The sequence below is a fragment of the Dermacentor andersoni genome, chromosome 11 (assembly GCF_023375885.2).
Source record: "Dermacentor andersoni chromosome 11, qqDerAnde1_hic_scaffold, whole genome shotgun sequence".
Classification (NCBI taxonomy): domain Eukaryota; kingdom Metazoa; phylum Arthropoda; class Arachnida; order Ixodida; family Ixodidae; genus Dermacentor; species Dermacentor andersoni.
Genome location: NC_092824.1, coordinates 115,774,952 through 115,795,335, shown reverse-complemented (window position 1 = coordinate 115,795,335; position 20,384 = coordinate 115,774,952). Strand labels below are relative to the sequence as shown.

Genomic DNA, 20,384 nt, shown 5'->3' with positions numbered 1-20,384 from the left:
GAAATTTAGCATAGCGAATAGATTTTAAAGCTCCCTTTGAAACGTTTATGCCTGTTGCAATGTCTTGAACTTATGGATAAGGTACGATTCTCTGTATATTCTTTCTCGTTCAGAACGGAAATTTGACTGTAAGATGCAAGTTCATCAAAGTTATGACCTGGTTCGTTGGAATGCTCGGCGACGGCTTTGAGAAGCTCTTTAGCTGTGTCCGTGCGATGTCCGTTTAATCTGACGTTCATTGTTTGTCTCGTTTCACGGATATATTGTTTCTTGTCACTATGTTATGAGTTGTTATGTCGCCTTGAAGAAGACATGCAAGTCCACTTGTCGAAACGTTGGCTCCTGCTTTGTCCTTGTTGTCGCTTTGCTCATCACCTTTAGTGGTATATATATTTAATCACTACCGCCACTAAAAGTTTGCTGTAACGTAGCGTGATGTGACCATATAGTTTCCTAAATTTCATGTAGGAGACACCACAGAGTTTCATACAAAAATTTTTGTATGAAGCTCTATGGGAGACTCTATGGATGTGACTATGATCGTGAACACACTCTTCCGAGAAAAATTGGATAGCAGACGAATTCAACAGTCCTTGATTGTGGCCTCCGAGATCGAAAATGGGCATCAATGAAATCTTGGAGGACACGTTTGACCACGTCAAATACGTAAAAACTATGAAAAAGAAATGATTCTCAAGATAATTAACAAGTTAATAATAAACATGTTATCAAGTCCTGTTTGTGCAATTTGTATCTGATATAGTTGTAACGTTTTATTATAACTTTTGAAGTTGTTGACTCAAAAGTCGATGAATACAAAACTTGATGCTAAGATAGCCAAGATGAGCCAGCGCCATTGAGGTGATTGACTAAAGATGCGCGAGTAGCCCGGGAAACATGAGTAGCAACGTGAAGGAGTGGTTTAGAAATGAGGTACGATATCTTTTATATAATGGACGAGAGTGAATGTCTGTAGGAAGCGATAAAAAGGTTCCTCACAACATTTCCAAAAGCGCACACGTGCTTCTGCGCATGCCTTTCCATTAATTTCTTTTTTGTTTTACTTCAGGTTCACTTCTGGCGGTGTGTGCACACCATCGAGACAGTTCTAGCCGTGCAGTTCATTCTCACCCCGATCGCTTTGGTGTTCCTCCAGTTCAACGTGTTTTGTCCGTTCGACGGCTTCATCGGTGAGGAGGTGGTAAAGGATGAATATAACCCAAGAATGCTTTCGAGTTCGCATGTCGAGGGCAGAATGCTATGCCCCGTGTTGCTTAATTTGTGCATCCAATGTATAGTAGTTTGAATGAGGGAATGTAGCTGTGTAAGCAGGGAAGCAGAAGACCAAGGAAAACGACTGGTACAGACGCTTGATAAGTTAGTGACTTGCCTTTGTTGATTCATTTGTCTACTCGCTTATTCTGGCGCCAACAGCACCATGTGAAAGTTAACGTAGATAGAGGAATAGCGGTACTGTATGCAATAAATAGGTTAAATGTGCTAACATGTTACTGATAGGCAGGCGTGCTAAACTGACACAAGTAGCAAAACACCAATGCTGCTTCTTTCATACATACTTATGTCTGTATTGGCACGTATGTCGATCTGTGCCAAATCGTTCTTAACTGTTTTGAACACCTGTACACCGGCTAACAGTGAAGTATGTTAGTGTTTTTCTAAATGTGGCCTACATTGACTGTTAAGAATAGATGAAAAAGAAATAATTTATTCATATGTTCACAAATAAAAGAAAAAAGAAAGACATGTAAATTGTTTTAAAATGTTTGCAATAGCCATGTTGAGGGAAGTTGTGACTCTGTACAGGTGACGGACAGGAAAAGGTGACTGGCTTTGTTTAATGTGTTTATCACTTAAGAGAAGTTTGAGCACTATTTTGTGTGACATTAACTGAACTTGGACTTCAGAAAATGCTATCCACACGAGATCATCAGTAACATAGTCACAATAGTGTTCATGCTTTATTAATGCATTTGTGCAGCATATGAAAAATTGTTTTTCTTTCTAGGAAGACTGAAGTCTGATCGGTTGGCGCAAGACAGGGGTAATTGGAAATCGCAGGGAGAGGCCCTCGTCCTGCAGTAAACATAAAACAGGCTGATGATGATGATGATGAAGTCTGACTTCAGTAAAGAAGTGCTAGCGGTGTGACAATAGTTACAAAAACAAAATGATTTCAGCGATCTTGAACTGTTTTCAGGGTATCAATTCATGTTGGCTGCGCAGAACCTGTACTGTAAATCATATTCTAGATTAGGTCAACTTAGTGCAGCAGTGAACTGTTAGCTTAAGGCCTGCTGGGACTTAACAAAGTTTCTGTGTGCGCAACTAAAAATGCAACTTGTAGTATTAATGATCAGATGGCTGAAAGCTTTGTAGCACACAGGATGGGATAACACTGTTCAAAAGGAATGTTCATATTGTTAGGCCGTAGTGACAGCAAGGACGGAAGAAGAGGACGACGAAGCGCACTTGTCTTTGGAGTGGCTTGGTGCCAGTGCGGCAACCCTTTATACCCTTTTCATTAATTCATCTTTAAATGAATGCACCATATCGTAACAATTTTGGTGGAGGAACAGGGTAAAACTATAGCGCCCCTGAAGAATGATAATGACCTGACCGCAGAGGTGCAGTCTGTGGAGCTTTTCCAAATTGCTATTCTGCCACCAGAGATTGCTTCTGACGGCATCAACCGACCACCTTCTTCTAGTGTCCCATGGCAGCCCTACATCGAACCACGAACCTTCGCCAGAAAAGCCAGGGAAGCCGTGGATGGATGGCTCAGCGTCTACCAAGGAGCAATTCGGTTCAGTGGCTGGAATGCCATCGCCAAACTTAACAATGTTGCCTTCCTCCTCAAGGGAACCGCATCTTTGTGGCTTGAAAACCATGAAGAAAGCTTGACAGCATGGGAAATGTTCATAGAAGAAATCAAAAATGGCTTTGGAGATCCAGCAGCTAAAAAGAAGTGTACAGAGCAAACGCTAATGCAATGAGCTCAAGCTCCCAGCGAAACTTGCATGACATACATCGAAGAACTGCTCAAGTTGTGCAAGGCCTTGGATCCTCAGATGACGGAAGAGGACAAAGTTGGCCATCTTCTAAAAGGGATTGCTGAGGATGTGTACCGGTTCCTCATTGGAAAAGTGTCTGGAGTCTGTAAGTGACATCATTCAGCATTTGCGACACATTTGAAGCTCTGAAAGCGCGGTGTATCACACCAAAGTTCGGCTGCCTGGCCAACGCAACTAATGTCACCAATGATGATGTGGTCCCTGCTACAGCTAACCTTGTGTCAGTGATTTGCAAGTGGTGTGGGAAGTGCTTGACCAAAGTGGGGCAGTTTCCCTCTCGACTCCTTGGGTTTGAGACCCTTTTTCTTCCTGCAACTTTGGTGAGACAATCATCACCACCGCCTCTGTAGATGCCTACAACTATGTGCCTCATCCAAGAGTGCCAAACCCTGCTATGAACGTGCATCCCAGTTGCCAGTTCCATGACGGTTACTTACGCAGAGCACCCGCAGTTTCTAGTGTGGGATGGCTGTGTCAATTATTCTTCTGCTGACAATTTCAGTGCATCCTGTGAGCACCCCATCTGCTTCCAATGTGGCATTCGCGGCCACATCACCCGATTTTGTCGTCATCACCGTCGCATGTCACCACTGTCCTACAAGCAACCGCATACTTTTATTGCCGTAGCATTTGGCACGGTGTGGGAACAGGCTGGCCCTCTGACTATGATAGCAGGACAAACCACAAGGCGAGTTGCAGTAGCGACTCACCAGCTTCTGTGCGGAGCTTGACAATGCTGCCTTCATGCCAGCGCAGGTCTCCATCTTCGCGACGATGTCTCACGTCACCGCTGCCGGGAAACTAGGTGGCACAACCAACAGAGGGGAGGTCAGGAGGTCACCAGTCATCTTCAGCTACATGCCCCTATGCCTCTGCCAGTCTCCTTGTGCCATAATAAGATTCGTGTAATGGTGGACAGTGTTACTACATTGTCGTTAGTGGACACAGGAGTGAGTGTCTTCGTTATCAGCCTGGATTTCAAGATCTAACTAGCCCGTAAAGTGATAACACTAATACATTTTGTGCTGTGAGTAGAGAGTTGCTCTGAACTATTGGTGTGTGCACTGCAAACGTTTATTTCTCCGATGATGTGTATCCAGTTGAATTTGGAGTGCTTGCTAAATCCACTCGCAATGTAATTCTTCGCCTTGATTCCCCACACTAGTGGGGTTCCACTGTTGAGTACAGTAGCGGTGAGCTTTTCTTCTCTCCTCTTGCAGAACAACCTGCTACCTTTTCACGTGCTCTCGCTGTCATTGAAGATGCTGTCTTACCTGCACTTTCCTTATCCAGAATTTTGAGTTGCTGCTTGCGGCTTCGACGCCGATACATTTGGTGCTATTGTCGAGCCTGTGCCTTTGATCATTCTGAAGAAAAGTGTGCCTCGTACCTCGATGTATCCTCTCTGTGGCCTGTGGAACAACTACACTGAAGGTGTCAAATTTATTCTCCCAGTCTAGTGTGCTATACAGCGGTATCTGATTTGCCTCTTTTGAAGCGGGTACTAATCTTAACATACACACTTTAATTGATGACACGTTGCGCAAAGCCCAAGTGCACTTCACTCTCCTCTTCTTCAGTTCTTGCTGTCACTATGGGGTAACAGTACCATCATCATGCAGTTTAGATCTGTGCTTTAAGAAAAGTTGCTTGCTACCTGAATATCGAGAAACATATGAGTTAATGTTCTCAGAGGCATATGGATGTTTTGCGGTAAAGTTTTTGGGATATTACACTGGTGTGATATTATGCGCTTTCCTTTATTCGTATCTATAGTCAGCTATTTACTACACTGCATTCTGTGCACCGCTTCATCAGGTGCTTTGTAACATTCAGGAATGTGTAGTCAATCATCAAGCGATTAACTGTCAGATGAAATAACTGCATCACTTTATGTGTTAGCTGGTGATAACCATATAGATTCATTCCAAAGGTGTCTCAGGCTCCCATTAGGTGCTGGCTGGTTGGTCCACTCATTTCCCTCAGTCAATGTTCAGAGTAAGCTGAATGTTGGCGAGTTAAAACCCAAGTGTTGCACAGGAAAAACTGAGGAGCAGAACTGTAGCATTAGCCCAGAATGCAACTGCAAATGACTGCAGGAGAGAAAACCTGGCCACTCGGAAATGAGAACTGATGGTAGATAGACACACGCAGGAAGACCCAGCTTATGGAGCTGTTATGATCGACTTGTCAAGTGTGAGAGACATTGAGGCGTACATTACCATGACAAGATTCTTTGCCTCGTCCCAGAAAAGGTTGCTACGATAAGCCTGGACATCGACCAGTCAAGTGTGAGAAGCGTTCAAGTGGGCGTCCCCATGACGACATAATTGCCCTCTTCTCCGAAACAGCGTCACCCCTTTTATTCCCTGAGCTGACACAGAGGGAAGGACGAAGAGAAGAAAACACAAAGGGCAAGAGGTCATCGACGGCAGAACGTGACGAAAGCATTAATACTTCCACAGGCTCCCCAAGAAGACATCGACGACCACAAGACCACAAGGGGTTATTTAAGGCTGTCCTGGTTCCCAGGTTAATCAGAACCCCTCAAGACTTGGATAAGAGTCACCGCCATGTACCAATGAAGTGAACACAATGTTTTCTACTTTTTTTTTCATCATCACAATGCCCAGCTTCGTCGTCGTTTCCTGATTCTTGCGGTGAAGGCCCACCTCAACCGGTCGAGATAGTATCAGAGCCAAGAGTTGAGAGTGTGTCAAGTGTTTGAAAGTATTTTGCAAATTTAAATTATTGTGCCGCTTTCCAACCTGACCCCAAATTTAGGGGTATCCTATTGAAAAATTTAATAAAAGTCACATTGTTAGACATTAGTAACTGAAATGGGAAAAGTTAGTGCATAGGTTTCCAGATCGTTCCGTGAACAATTTGCCATAAGAAAGGGAAAGAATAAAAAAATGCTAAGTGGAAGCCAATTTTCATCCAACATTGTCTGTTTACATCTGTTTAAACGGGTAAACGTCCTTGCAAAGCGGCATGCAGTGCAAAGGTCTATGCTGAGCCCTTCCCAAAGTGCTGCCCTACATGGCCACTTGTTTTGACTACAGGCCAAAACACTCCTGCTTGTGTCAGTTAGACTCGTGCACAACGTTGCACACATAGTTTGTCTGCCATGGCGGCTGCCCTGTGGCTATGGTGTTCTGCTGTTGAGCGTGAGGTCACTGTTTCGATCCTTGGCTGTGGTGACCCCATTTTGATTGGGGCAGAATAGAAAAATTGTTCAGAAATAATCAACAATGATTGTCAATGTAAGTAAATAGCTTGAGCGAGCGGGCAAACAAATGAATGAGTGAACAAAATGTTTCTTTACTGCAGCTCCTCGTGGGGGGAAGGCAGTGGGAAAAGAGGGCGGTCCATGCTGAGTACAAACAATCGGACGCCACAGAACTCGCGTTTGATGGTCTCTTCCTGCACCTTGAGAGAACATGCCCTTTCTCTTGACGCCTTTATTTTTATTCTTTATTCAGACATATCCCCGCTTAGCCCGAATGCGTTACAGCAGGGGGGCTACAAGCATGAAAAGAATACATCTTGATTCTCACTGCACACCTGTTCACATGACAGTCGATTCCACTGAGCGATAGTTTTTACAAAAAAAAAGAATTGGCATACAGGCCCGTCCTAGCCCGGTATTCTCTAATTTTGCACTGGGGGTCAGTGCGTGCCGATATATAGTTTGGTGGTTTTATGTACATTTCCCTATCAATTCCAGTTTTGTTGTGATAGATTTCATACAAAAGCTTTAGCCGCAGCTTTTTTCGGCGTGACGACAGAGATTCCCAGTTGAGCTCTGTTTTCATTGCTGTTCAACTGTACTTCCTCCCGTACCTACCCGAGACGAACCTGGCTGCTCTGTTCTGTATTTTTTCTAGTTTATTTATAAGACATCTGTGACGGGTCCCAAAGGGTACAAGCATCATCCAAAATAGGTCGTATACAAGTTAGGTACGCCGTGTTTCTAAGGTTAGTATTTGCGCATTTTAAGTTTCTTTGAATGTAGTTCAAAGCAACTGCCGCTTTGCCAACTACGTAGTGCACGTGTGCCCGCCAAGAGCAGTCGCCCGACAGCATGACGTCCAAATATTTAGTCTTGGATTTACTGCTTAATATATTATTCATTAGACTGTAGCTGGCATCGATTACTTTTTTTCTTCTTAATAAACCGCATATGGATGCACTTACCGGTATTTAAATTCATTTTCCACTTTGAGCACCATTCGCAAATATGATCTAGGTCGGCCTGCAGTTTGAGAACATCATGTTCATTATCGATTTTTCTATACACAATACAGTCATCTGCGAAGACCCGCATGTTAGAGTCAATACCTAAGTTAATGTCATTAATATATATAAGTCCGACCACAGACCATCATTTACTGACTGCCGATTGCTGCCGGCCACGAAAATGGACGAAAGAGGCAAAGAAAGATATTCGCTTTAAAATGCATCTGTACTGATCTTAGGGTGGAAGTAAAAAAAAAATTATGGTTTTGCCCAAAACACAAAACAGTGACGTGATAGTTGCCAAAATATAATGTGCAGTAAGTAAGTGTATGTTGGAGTGCACATTTGCAAATATGAGCAAATCGTCTATTTTCAAGAGCCTCCTTTCCTCATTTTAATGCTCCTGCTTGTCAGGCTGATGTCAGCACAGTTGCTTGGAGTTGCTCTCTTGCACTCTTATGAGTGTCTTTGTGGCATAGTTGTTGGGCCTTGTTCTAAGTTGCACGTACCTCAGAGTTGTTTCGATAAAGCATCCACGCCTTGCTAATACAAGCCAAAGTTTCTTCCCATTGCCACCAGTGAGATATGCCCTTTGCTGCTTTCTACTCTGCAGTCTGTCGAGTGCGATGTTCCCTGGCCACAGCCAGTCTTTGAAGAAAGCAAGATGACATTAGCACCACTCAGTAAACATCTGGAGGAGCTGATTGCTAGAAAGTAGACCAATGAAGACAAAGCAGACGCAGTCATTCATTTTCTTTACATGTAGAAGAAGAAAGCTTAAAGAGGCCCTCAAAGAATTTTCTAACTAATCATAGAATGGCCTCGCTATTAAAGGACATAATCTCACAAATCTCATGCTGCAACACTTATACTTGAATTCTTCAAGTATAAGTGCACTCATTGCACCAATATGTGACTTTCGCTCTCTTTTAGTCTCCGCTAGCACACTCGAAGCTACGCTGGGGAAGCCAAGGGGACAAAAACCAGGCCCAAAAATTGAGTGTCTCGGCGGTAAAAGGGCTCATTGTGGCACCCTGTGGTAGATACGGCAGATTACGCTGCGCGGCATGACGCTAAAGAACTCCAGGTGGTCCAAATTAAACCAGAGTACCCCGCTACAGCATGCCTTTGTTTTAATTAATTTAGAGTCGCAGCCTATGGCGTGCCATGTCATTGTTTTGGCACTTAAACCCTAGAATTTCATTTCTTGTACAGATCGGCAACCAATGTTTCCTTACTCTGTTTAAAAGATGTTTCAAGGCCCCTTTAATTTAGGATCGCCTTCACAACTGGGAAGGCGACATGCTAGAACAAAAAGATGGCGCGGACGCCAGCTCTATCTAGTACACAGATGTTGAGCATTTGTTAGCCAATCATGGCAGCTGTGGGTGGGATAGTGCTCTTCAGGATCGGTATTATCTACTGCATTGGCAGAGTGGTTGAGAGGTAGAATACTGGACTGCCGGTCTACAACTTCTGATAATTACGTTTCAAAGCAAATTAGGGCTCTGATGCAGGCTGCGTTGCTGGCTGTTATTTGATTGAATTTGATGCTGACTGTGCTGCCACACCTCTCCAGCCTTCACCACCGCTGCCACCTGAAAATCGTTGTGAAACTCTCCTTAACAGCTTTGCTGTAAAAGCTCCAGCTGGTCTAACATTGATGCGAAAGCATCAAATGGCTCATTGAGCAAATAAGCCAGCGTCCGGTGTTTGCAGTAGCCTAAATTCCCATTGGCTGCGACACCACGGCACGAGTGCACCTTAACGGAGCAGAGTGAGCGAAACAACACCAGTGTGCCAGGTGTTGCATGAGGGGAGAGTGCATCACCGCGACACTACATTGCCCTTGCTCTTGCTCTCAGAAATCTGTGTTATTGGCTCGTTCCTTGTCTGCGCAAGCTCTCGCCTGCATTCTAATTGTGCCTTAGTTCAGGTCATATCAAAACGTGCCAAGCGTTTCAACGCGCTTGCTTGCTTGCGAGGAGTTCCTAACTAGAGGGACCCCTCAACAGTGCACTGCTGGACATTAATGCTTTCGTATACACAACTCGTAAGAAGTGCTTAGGTTTTTTAAAACCTCTTTACCTTTCCCCTCTGATAGGAAGACTGGCTTTGTTATATAAAACCTGATATTCTTTTGCATATTTTATTCAGTTTTGCAAGTGGGGCTGAATGAAGATATGCATAGATAAAAAGCAGGTGATTTTGAAAGTTAAATGAAAAGCCTCATGATTGTTTTTACACTGAAATTTGATGTTGACACACGTACTTGTCTATCTTTCTCGGGTGACCGCTTTTTCACCGGTTAACAAAAGTTAAACATTATCGCTCAGTGCAGGATGCGCACGCATGTATTGGAAGTTTCTTAAATGTTATTGATGGTTCTATCCATTATCTCTTGTCACCGAACCTTGCGTAATCTAATTACATGCGCGGCGCGAATTGTGTAGTACTTTCTGGGAGACATGCGGGCACATGCGATTATTCCGGTACCTTCGATGATCCATGCATAAAAAAAGCCGATGTGCTTGCACTGCAGATCAGATTTCTCCGATCGCCAACTGTGTTCTCTGCTATTGTGCTTTGAGTGTAGCTTGCTTTTGTGGACACAGGTTCGCCCAGTAAAAAGTTAGTTGCGTCATTCAAAGTTTTGCTATTGTTCTCTTCATTGTCACTATAATGTGACATCTGATGGAAGTGCAAGGTAAGCGTGTCGGCTTTTTACATGTCATCGTGGAGCAACAGCTGGGTGACCATGTTTGGGTTTGGACCACAATATGCCGATGAGGTCTTAGGGAGAAACTTCTGCAACACTACTTCAGACAGTATAAAATAATCCGACGAATTGGGGCACTGGACTATGAGGTTGTGCCAGGTGCCACTTGTCCATGTTGTGCAGGTTAAGTCGTTCTACCAGTGCTGAGAAAATTTGGAACTCTATTTCGTTGTTACTTTTTCTTTGTTAAGCATGCTTTTGTTTTTTGTTTTCACTCTCCTGTTATGTTTGTAGCATCGGGACGATGCTTTTTAAGAGGGGGACATTGACATGTGTACTTAATTTATCTTTCTCAGGTGACCGCTTTTTTTCACTGGCCAGCAAAGGTTAAATGTTTATCGCTCAGTGAAGGACATACATGCATGTATCGACTACAACGTGACACTACAGTGTGACAATATCTTATGCCAATGTGAAAGACCCTAAGTGCTGCAGCTCTTTTTCTTTCTCTTAACGAGTTGGGGGCTGTAGGGTGTAGGACGTGAGTGGTCAGTCAGTTCTTAAATACCTTCTGACACACTGCGACTGTCCTAGAGAACTTGACCAATTTGCTGAAGAACATTCTGTCACGTCAATGAGATTGTGTGGTTTTCTCTTTTTTTATTTGTTTTTTTCTTTCCTTCTTTTTTTTTGCTCTTATTTTGGTACTGCTACTGGTAACAGTGTGTTTTTATCTTGATATAAATATTTGGAATGGAGTAGGTAAATAATTTGTAGGGATCAGCAAGCCAGATGGAGGCAAATAAGACAGCCACATACGGCCTTCGAGCTGTAACTTGCCATAGACCACGATTTTGTATAGATGCCTTTTCTGATGCTAATGCCTTTTCGGTGCTTCTTGCATTTGTGAGTGGTCAGAGCATCAATTGGACCAGCCACGCACGCAAAAAGGCTTTAGCTCTAATCTAAGAAATGCTGATGCAAGTGTTGGTAGTTGTACTCGTGAACTGTTTCTTGCGTTGTCCATGATGTTCATCTGTCTGTGCAGGTTGGCTGACATCATTCACAAACTCACCATGGTACCACATTTGCTTGCTTGGTGCGGTTTTCATTCTAGCTATCTATCACGTCACCTGCGTAAATGGTAAGCCCCCACATTGACCACTGCTCATGTAGTGCTGTCAGGAGCATGATTTCAAGCCCAGTTACAGCGGATCTAGGAATACATTGAAATGGATGCTAGCAGTCTGTCAGTTACATTGAGTTTCTGAATATCGAATGGAAATCTGCTGTTGGTGTCTCTCATAGCCAGCGCAGTGCTTCATCGAGTATAGGAATGATGAGTAGTACATAGATCTGTCTGAGCATCTACCTCTTGTCATCAAACAACGCTTAATCTTGCTGTGTGGCAAATATTAGCTTCATTGAATTTACACATTCTGCCACCGTGCCACTTTCAACATGTTCCATATAAAAGGAGCTGTTTGAATTAAAGAGTTTGTCGCCCATGGTGAGTGTTAATGTGAATACATCTAGATATAGCGAAATGCATGCTACAAAGGGACAACACTTATTTAAGCCTGGAACTAACACCATTGGGTGAATTGGTTACAGCAAAACACTAATTTACTCTAAAGCATAAGACATAGCTGAACTGCATGCAGTGAGCAATATAAGTTACACTGTGTCCAAATTAAGAACCTGTAGTGTTGCGTCTAAAACCCAGACAAAAGAAGGAATGCGGTGACATACACGGAGCACAAACCAGTTCGCGCTTGGTGTATGCCACCGTGTTCCTTCTTTTGTCCGTCTTTTACACGCAGCACTACACCTTCATAATGGAAAACCAACAAGCCCAAGTGGAAAACTTATTAAAGTGCCCAAATCATTGAAGGGACCCTGAAACAATTTTGATGTTTGTGCAAGAATACACTGAGCTGGTAGTGTAGCACTTGTGATAATCGGGGGCCAAATTTAAGTGCTCTGCATAAACCGTGTAATTTATTATTAGGTTTTAATCTGCATTGCTACAGGTTGCAGTGGTGCTGCTTCCTGCAAATTCACCCGCTTTTTCCCATTCTACATAGAATGGGTAAGTGATGCGATATCATTTAGGCGAGTGACCCGATTGGCTTCAGATGTAATGTCATTGAGTGTACTTCTAGCATGCTGCTCCAGTAAGCTTATTTTTGATGCATATGTATACATGGTAATCTCTTACCCTATGGAAACAATAACACAAGTGCAAGAAATGTAGACTTTTCTGCAAATCGATGGCACATTTTCACCTGAGAATTCATTGTTTGCTGCAGTGGTTGTCTACTTGTGAAGGCATGTGCATGTGGAAAAGAAGGGAATACAGGGTTTATTCTGAAAAGCTGGGCTCTTGGTAAGCTTTTGTAACATTGCACGGATCAAAGACAAGGATGGGAAAAGATGCAACAAGAATTAACAATAGCCAGTAGCAACAGTTGATGGTTGGACACAGAGGGGTTGTTGTCTTCTTCTTGTGGCAGAGACAGGAATAATACTATCAGCACTGTACTTTCTAATCAAGCAGCAGTTGTATTTTTGCACTACTTGTCATGCTGATGAGAATAACTGCATTGAAAAGAGATGCAGAAAACACTTGCTTCAAATCAACCGGAAGTAGACAAGAAGGTGGGACATAGCCATGGCTGCAAGGAATACAAGTTAAACGAATACAAGCCACTGCTTGAGAGGAAGGTAGCATTTAATTATTTGTAAGTTGTATAGTAGTGCAGCAGCATCAAATTGCCCTTTAACCATACCTTTAAGCCCTTTAAAATCTTTTTAAACAATGACATACTTCCATCATTCCCAAAGTAGTTGAATGATTTCTGTGGCAGATTTCCCTCTAGTAACACAATATGGAAATATAATCTGTGTGACTGAAGGTGCCACAAAGAATCATTGGAACATGCGCAAAGGTTGTGGAACGTCATCTTTGTCTGCAGCTCATACGAGCAGGGGGCGTATTCTGCAAGTGGACGTGTCCATTTCGTCTGCTGGTGAAGTGCTGATTGGCTGAAGGTGCCTGTCTCCGTACCCCAGCCCAGACAATTAGAACTGTAGCAGCAAACAGAATGGGCATGTCCACTAAGTAGATACTTACAGAATTCATCCCCAACCCTGCCTCCCCCACAACCCCCACTTACCAACCCACCCACCCACCCACTTACCCACCCATCTGTGCGTCTTATGTATTGTGCATCTCGTGTGCAAAGGTTCCATTTTGAAAACACTGATGTTGTTTTAAAGGAGTACTGACTCAAAATTTTTTAGTGGAGATAACACGTGCGATCGATTTATGTGGGCACACACACATCATCTGCAAAATATCAGAGCCGAATATAGCTTAGAGCATATTTAAAATAAATTTGAAAGTATGTGCACAGAGCCAACTGCAAAACGCAGCATCTTGCGACATCGACATCAAAGAAGAATTGTAAACAACCGAGAAAACACTACGTCACAAATTTTCGTTGCCTGCCATGCTGCGTGCATGTCCTCGTCTCAATTGTTGCTTGTAGTGGAACGCTCTCCGTGTCGCTTCAACTGGGGAATTAAGCGTAAGTTTTTGTTGTGTTAAATACCATGCAGGCCACGACGTTCGATGCTGATTTGTCATGTCTTACCTTTGAACGTGGCCAATGCAAGGGTCTTGAGGTTCATCCTCACTGTAGCCGGCCGCAATATTCGAATTGCTGATTTCTAGTGGGTGGAATCGAAAGCGATTGGACACGTCTAATATGGCGGCAACTTCCACCTGCAGGAAATTGTCGCCACCGGACGACATAAACGAGGACAATGATGATGGCGGCGGGGACATCGCAAAGCACGTGCAGTCATAGCAGACGTTCGTACTAGCAACATGAAGCTCGCACGCCAGCACGCTTGCTGGCATGTGCATCAGAGCTTACGTCAGAGTTTTTTCCGATCACATGCCCAGCTGTGTTTACATTCCGTCTCTGGCCCATGTTGTTGCCCTCTGAAACTGAAACTGGGACTGGTCGCTACAAACGAGACTTCAGATAATTACCAGTCATGCTCTGAAGTAAATGAGGTTTCGTGCTGTGATTACTAGGTCATTATCTACGTATTAAAGCAGAAAAAAAAAAGCAGATAGACATTTTTTGTGTCAGTACTTCTTTGAAATTTATTTAAAAAAATTGATGGCTTGCTGGAGAGCATGAAATATCATAATCTCAGGGAGGTAACAGTGCTTGAGGGCTAGCTCTAACAGTCCTCAGAATTAATCTTTTGATATTGTAAATGCAGGTAATTTAATTTTCTAATGCTCTTTTTGTAATTCGTTAACTCTGGCTTTACATTAGTCACCTGAATGTAATGCCTTTTATGTGGATGTCTCAATTTTGTTTACAATCAACCTTTGCATGTGATTGCTGCTGCACGGTTGTCTAGCTAATAATGACAGTGCTGTTGACTCTTTCAAGTTTGTGCTGCTCCATTTGTAAGGAAACAATTTGAGTGGAGCAAAGTTTGGTGACATGTTGGTTCAGCTTCTGCAAAACTTGATTGCAAGGGATGCAGCTCTTGATGCACCCACCAGCAGTCTTGCCTTTGAATCAATGTGTGTACTATGAAAACGTTTTTTTTTTTAGAATGACTAAGAAGTCACTTACTACAGGAAGTAAAAATGGCAGCTAAAATTTCTAAGGGCAGATAGAGCCATATAAAGCCAAGATACAATGAAGCTAAGGAAAGCATGGAAGAAATTGGCTGATTTCCTCTTACTGAACTGTGCAATTGATTATGGATGAGGGACGAATTTTCTACAGTTTCATAGGAAAGTCTACATACTATACGACACCTGCTGGTAATCACTATCCCACGTTTGCCACCATGGTCACAAGTGGGCTGGCTAACACTTGCAGAGCTAGGTGAAACATACATGTACATTAGATACATTAGAATGTGGTAGGAGAGACAGCCATCACTATAGCTCAGTTGATAAAGCACTACACTCATAATGCAGAATTTGTGGGTTTGGTTACCACCCCTAGAAAAGTTATCTGTTCTTCCATGTTTATGTCTACTTTTCTTTATTAAAGATTGTGGGGAGCAGACACTGCTCGCAGCAATAAACATTGTTTGAGCTGACTGTGCTAGTTGCCTATGAGTTGGGGAGTATTATGGAACTACATTGTGTGGCTAGATCTGGAGCTTTCCTTCAGCCTCCCCAACCATAGTACTCCCCAAGCCATAGTGCTTGTAATCGCAGCTGTGTTGGATTCGAACGAATAAGGCAACCAGCTGCGTCAGCCCTCACGATGCTTGTTGCTGTGGGCGACAAGTAACACTTGCAGTGGTAAAGTACATTCTGTAATAAATAGGTTTGCTTCATTGCACGGGATAGTCAGGCAACGTGGCCACTCACTGTTTGCAGCAGGTATCCGTTAGGTCATTGGTTAGATTCGAGGTTGGGATGCCAGAGAGACACTCTCCCTTTAATAATGCTTTTTTATACTGTTTTAGCTTTGCGGGAAGGCTGTCCTTCTTGTGCATCGAATACCTTTCCCTTTCTCACGAGCCTGGGGGAGGGGAAGGGTGCAGCTGTAGTGCACCTCTCCCATGCCTGCACTGGCTCTCGACGTGTACACCACGTGCTAATGTGGCAACGTGAGTGCATGGGAGGAAATGGGCATGTGTGCTCCTCATAAAATATTAGATTAATTATACAGTTCAATAAAAAAAAATGTTATGTGTGACTGGTTCCTACCATGCTTCGACTCAGTTTTCAGTAGTGCAGAGCCCTCTCCACATTGGAGCCTGAAAAACAATGCCTGAGCTAAAGATGCAGCTGCTGTAGAGCAGTTGGAGGAACCACGTGATCCGAGTTCTGTTGGATTTCGATCTTACTTCAAGCTCGTAGGGAAAAGCACCTTTGAGGGCTCTAAGCTTGAGCATGGGGCTCTGAATGAACCGGCCTAGTGTGCTATGAGCTTCATGGCTGAGCGTGCTGCCAAGATTTTGACAAAAGATTGGTAAAAGAAGATGCAGGACAGACAAGGTAATGTGTAAACTGACAACTGGTTTATTTTTTTTCCACTGTGCACCTTATGTACAGAACTTGAAAAGACAATAACAGAAAACAGGGCCCCTAAAAAGGAGACAATAGATTAAAACCACACAGCTCACCAATCGCATACCCCGGAAATTTAGCTGCGCACTGTACGGCATGCATGTGTGAACCGTGCTTCCATGACATGAAGGACCAGACAGAAAAAGAGACAAATGAAGTATTTCAAATGCATATCAGTGTGGATGTGTGAACATCCCTTCGATTGCTCTATTAAAGAAGAATAGAATTTTTGAAAGTTGCAAATGCACAAAGAAAACAGAGAAATGTGTCTGACTTGGTAAGTGGCTTGGTATGTTCATGGTAAGTGAGCCGTGTGGTTTTAATCTGTTGTTTCCTTTCTCTTTTTTTTTTTGGGGGGGGGGGCTGTTTTCTGTCATTGGCTTTCGAATTCTGTACATAAGGTGCATGCCTGAAGACAAATAAACCAGTTCACACATCACCTTGTCTGTTTGTCTTGTGTATTCTTTTACCAGTCTTTCGTCAAAAACATGGCAGTGTGTTCAGCCATGAAGGCACACTAACCAGCCCCTGTCGAAGGTTTACTAGTGATACAAGTGCTCACTTTTGACCAGCCGAACGTAAACAGCATTGCGAGAGTGTTCCGAGTTTCCAAGCACAGCTAATTTTTATCTTCCTATAGTGAAACAACACTTTGCACATCTGTAAAGCAGCGTGACCTCTGCAGTGGTTCCTGTGGTACATGTGACACGCCTGGCACAAGTGGTCCACTTTGGGCACCCACGTAGCCAAGGTCATGCCATGTTGCGAGCACTTGCTGGGGCTGTCTTTGTCCGTGCACTACTGGGCATCTCGAGCAGCCCGTATGCCCATCTGGACGTGCTCTGCACCCCATCGTCGGAGTGAGTCTTTTCACTTGTATTTCTTGAAGCTCTTGCCGGATAAAGTCAGTGTATGCAGCGCACAGTCCAGCTGATAGCGAAACGTTTTAACCCTCAAAAAGCCCAATGTATCTTATTGAGTTTGACAAATTTGACACTTCAAAATGCTGATTTAGGCATGAGAACCGTAGATCAAGAGCCATAGTAGTGATTTTTACATGTTGGAGGGAACATTCAATTGTGGCCAGCTTAGGAAATTAATTTATAACTGAAGCAGCATTTCATTGTTCTCCATGGCCATAAGTAAGTGATCTAAAGCTGTTCTAAATTTTCTTTATGTGGCATGGTGCTTGGGCTTTCTTCGGTTAATTATGGAACAGTGGTGGCAGATACTATTGCCAGCGGGTGTCATCATTCATATAGCATTTCACAGGCTTCAGCTAATTTATCTGGTTGTGGTGCTGGGTTCATTACCTTTGAAAACAGTCATTAAAGCAAACCATAAATCAGGCAAGACCAAGATGTTATCTTTTATAGTCCTTGGCATTTGCTTTGGTTGAAAAAAGTGAATGTAATAACACCTAGAAGAAAAGTTTTCTAAACTTTCTCTTGCACCCATAATGTGGCAGCAGTGTGGTGCCTCAGACATAAGTAAGAGCTCTGGAGTTGAATTTTGTGTTTTTTTTTTGTATGACCAATTTAAAAAAATTTTCTTGATCAAAAAGCATCCAGCCTCAGCTAGTTGTTATACCACAGTGGATGATATCGCACTGTTAGAGTTTTTGAAGCACATTTTGCTGACTTTTACCGTATTTACTATATTGTAACGCACACATTTTTCAAGGAAAAGTGTACTAAAAGATGGCATGCATGTTAGGTTTGAATACGAAACAAAAACTATAATAGGGGGCAAGCTGTTGTCATTGGCATTAAAATTTTCTGTAATCCAATCCAATCCATATGTCACTGCAGCTGTAGAAGCTTGGGTAAAATTATGCCTGCCTCAAGTAAGTTTGTTAGGATATAGTATATATTCTGAACACTATAATTAAAGGGACCCTGAAACGATTTTGACGATTTTCTACAAACGTACTGAGTCGTTAGAGTAGGTCCTTCTGATCATTAATTGACACATCTAAGTGCTCCGCGTAAAGCGTGTAATTTATTATAAGGTTTTAAAAATGCACATCGCTGCCGATCGGAGCACGCTGCTCGGCGGAATTTTAAGCCGCCCCTACCCATATGACGAAAATCACCCATATGACGTCAGTGGGGCGAGCTATCCGATTGGCTGACCAGGGTGCGTGATCAATAATTTTTCCAACATTATGGTAAACAAATGATCTTCGTAATAGTTGGAATGTTAGTTCATTTGTTTTTATAAACAGAAAGTAACATAAAGAGAATGCACAAGAACAATTTTTCAATACAATTAAGCACTTCCGGCACACAGCAAGTGTCGTCTGCTTGTGTTACAACGTACTCCATTTTGACGAGAGCCCAGCGGTCAGAGTCGGTCTCAGTCTTTTCACGAGCACTATGATTCGACTTTGTTGCTTTGTGGACTGCAAACGTAGCGACTGGCAATATGTCAAGCTGCGACATCGTGTCCCTCTGCAAGGCAGCATACGAGCGAACTGGCTGCTGCGCATCGGACTGCCGCTATCCGATCGGCGCCAGGGTTTGCGCGTTTGTGGTCGTCACTTTACACCGGAAAATTACTAACGCAATAGCGTTTCGCGAGTCCGGTATTAGGGCAAATGCAAGCGCAAGAGGACAGGGTCTGGCCGCTTGACTGTGCCGTAACGGGATGAGCCATGGGATGAGCAGAATCGCAAATGCGAATGGTCTGCACGGTGCAGCCACCTGGTGGCACAGAGCTCAACCATACACAGTAGCAGTAACGAAGTGTATTCTTCTTTGCTGCTGGTGTGCATTTTTCGCAGGAGTGTAATCATCAACACTTTGTTTTTATAAATGTTTAAAATGTTTTACACTTGGTTAGAGCAATATTAGCGCTTTGTTTGGCTGGTTAAGCGCTGCGCCAACAAGTGGCTGGACCGTGCAGACCGATCAGGCCGCACGTACGTCTACGCTAAAGTTCCTTCATCAGCTTGAGTTTATGCCTCCATTCATTTGCCGAAATGACCAGCTTGCCTGTGGTTACCGGAATACCAGACACGTTCGGCGCTACGACAGAATGCTCGCAACGCACGCTGCTTCGATAGCTCTCGCTTGGGGTCGACGGCCAAGCGGCTAGCGGAGAGGTTTCACGCGGGCGGGGTGGGCTCCAAAACAACCGGAAGCGACGATGTGACGTCGCATCGTGACGCGAAACCAGTGAAGGCGGAGCTTAGCCCCGATGGCTCGGCGAACGAGTTGAGGAGGAAAAGCATGACTAGGGAGGAGGGTAACTTCTAATCGCTTGTAGCTCCATTAATACGTAACGCTTCACCTAAATTGTGGTGCGAATCTTCTACTTAAGTTGTACCCTACGCGTCTACAAAATTTGTCCGAACCGTTTCAGGGGCCCTTTAAGCTGCCATGGTTTGCAAGGCCACTTAGGAAATGGGGTATCTAGAATTTTGCAGCGCGCAGGACAGTTATAGATTGATAAGGACGCTTCTGTCAATAATGATGATCTACGCTTGATCTACTGTAGCTTGGATACAATAAAGTTTCTATTACTGCTCATCATGAAAAACTGCTGAGTGAACAGTCAAGGGTACCTTATTTATTATTTATTCAGGTATGGAAACCACCTTGCTTGCAACGTCAGATGCATGCCGCAATCGAGGGCACATTACAAATGAATAAATATGGTACTTATAGTAGATTCTCAGTAAACAAAGTTTTACTTGACGCAACAACTGCCTCTAAGTTTTCTCGGTAATGCCAAACACTTTTGTTAATTGGGCCCAAAATTTGCATATCTGTGTAAATGGAACCACAGAACATGTTTCGACACTCGAACAAACAGAACTGGCAACACCAGCATGAAGCTTTTTTTTCTTTTTCAGTAAGATCCAGTATGGGAAATTTTCTTTCAATATTTCTGCTTTTTTATGTAGAAAGCCATCTGTAAAGAGTGACAGTAAGGACTCTTGCTAGCAAGCATTGTCATACATTTAATGCAAAGCGAGTAGTAGTAGCAGAATAAATTTAGTGAATTCTGTGCCATAGCACTTGCAATTTTCCCTTTTTTTTTGTAAGAAGCCTGCACTACTTGAAATGGATGGTGACGTGTAGACATCCTGTTGCAGTGAGGTGCAGGTGAATCGAATGGACCTAATGTTACCATGTTGCCGAAACGTGCTCAAGTGTGGAAGCTTGGACGAGTGAATAATTTGTAATGAAAATTTCAA

The 20,384-nt window shown here is 43.3% G+C and overlaps 1 protein-coding gene across 1 annotated transcript in view; it reads left to right on the top strand.

The window, feature by feature from the left end:
* Nucleotides 1-845: 845 nt before the first annotated feature.
* Nucleotides 846-20,384, top strand: part of Ndc1 (Nuclear division cycle 1) — a 61,191-nt gene continuing 41,652 nt past the window's right edge. Inside the window, exons 1-4 of the mRNA XM_050186434.2 lie at nt 846-933; nt 1,070-1,190; nt 11,102-11,197; nt 16,866-17,040. Coding sequence (XP_050042391.1) covers nt 898-933; nt 1,070-1,190; nt 11,102-11,197; nt 16,866-17,040 — 428 coding nt within the window. The 5' untranslated portion in view covers nt 846-897. The remainder of the gene's footprint in view (nt 934-1,069; nt 1,191-11,101; nt 11,198-16,865; nt 17,041-20,384) is intronic.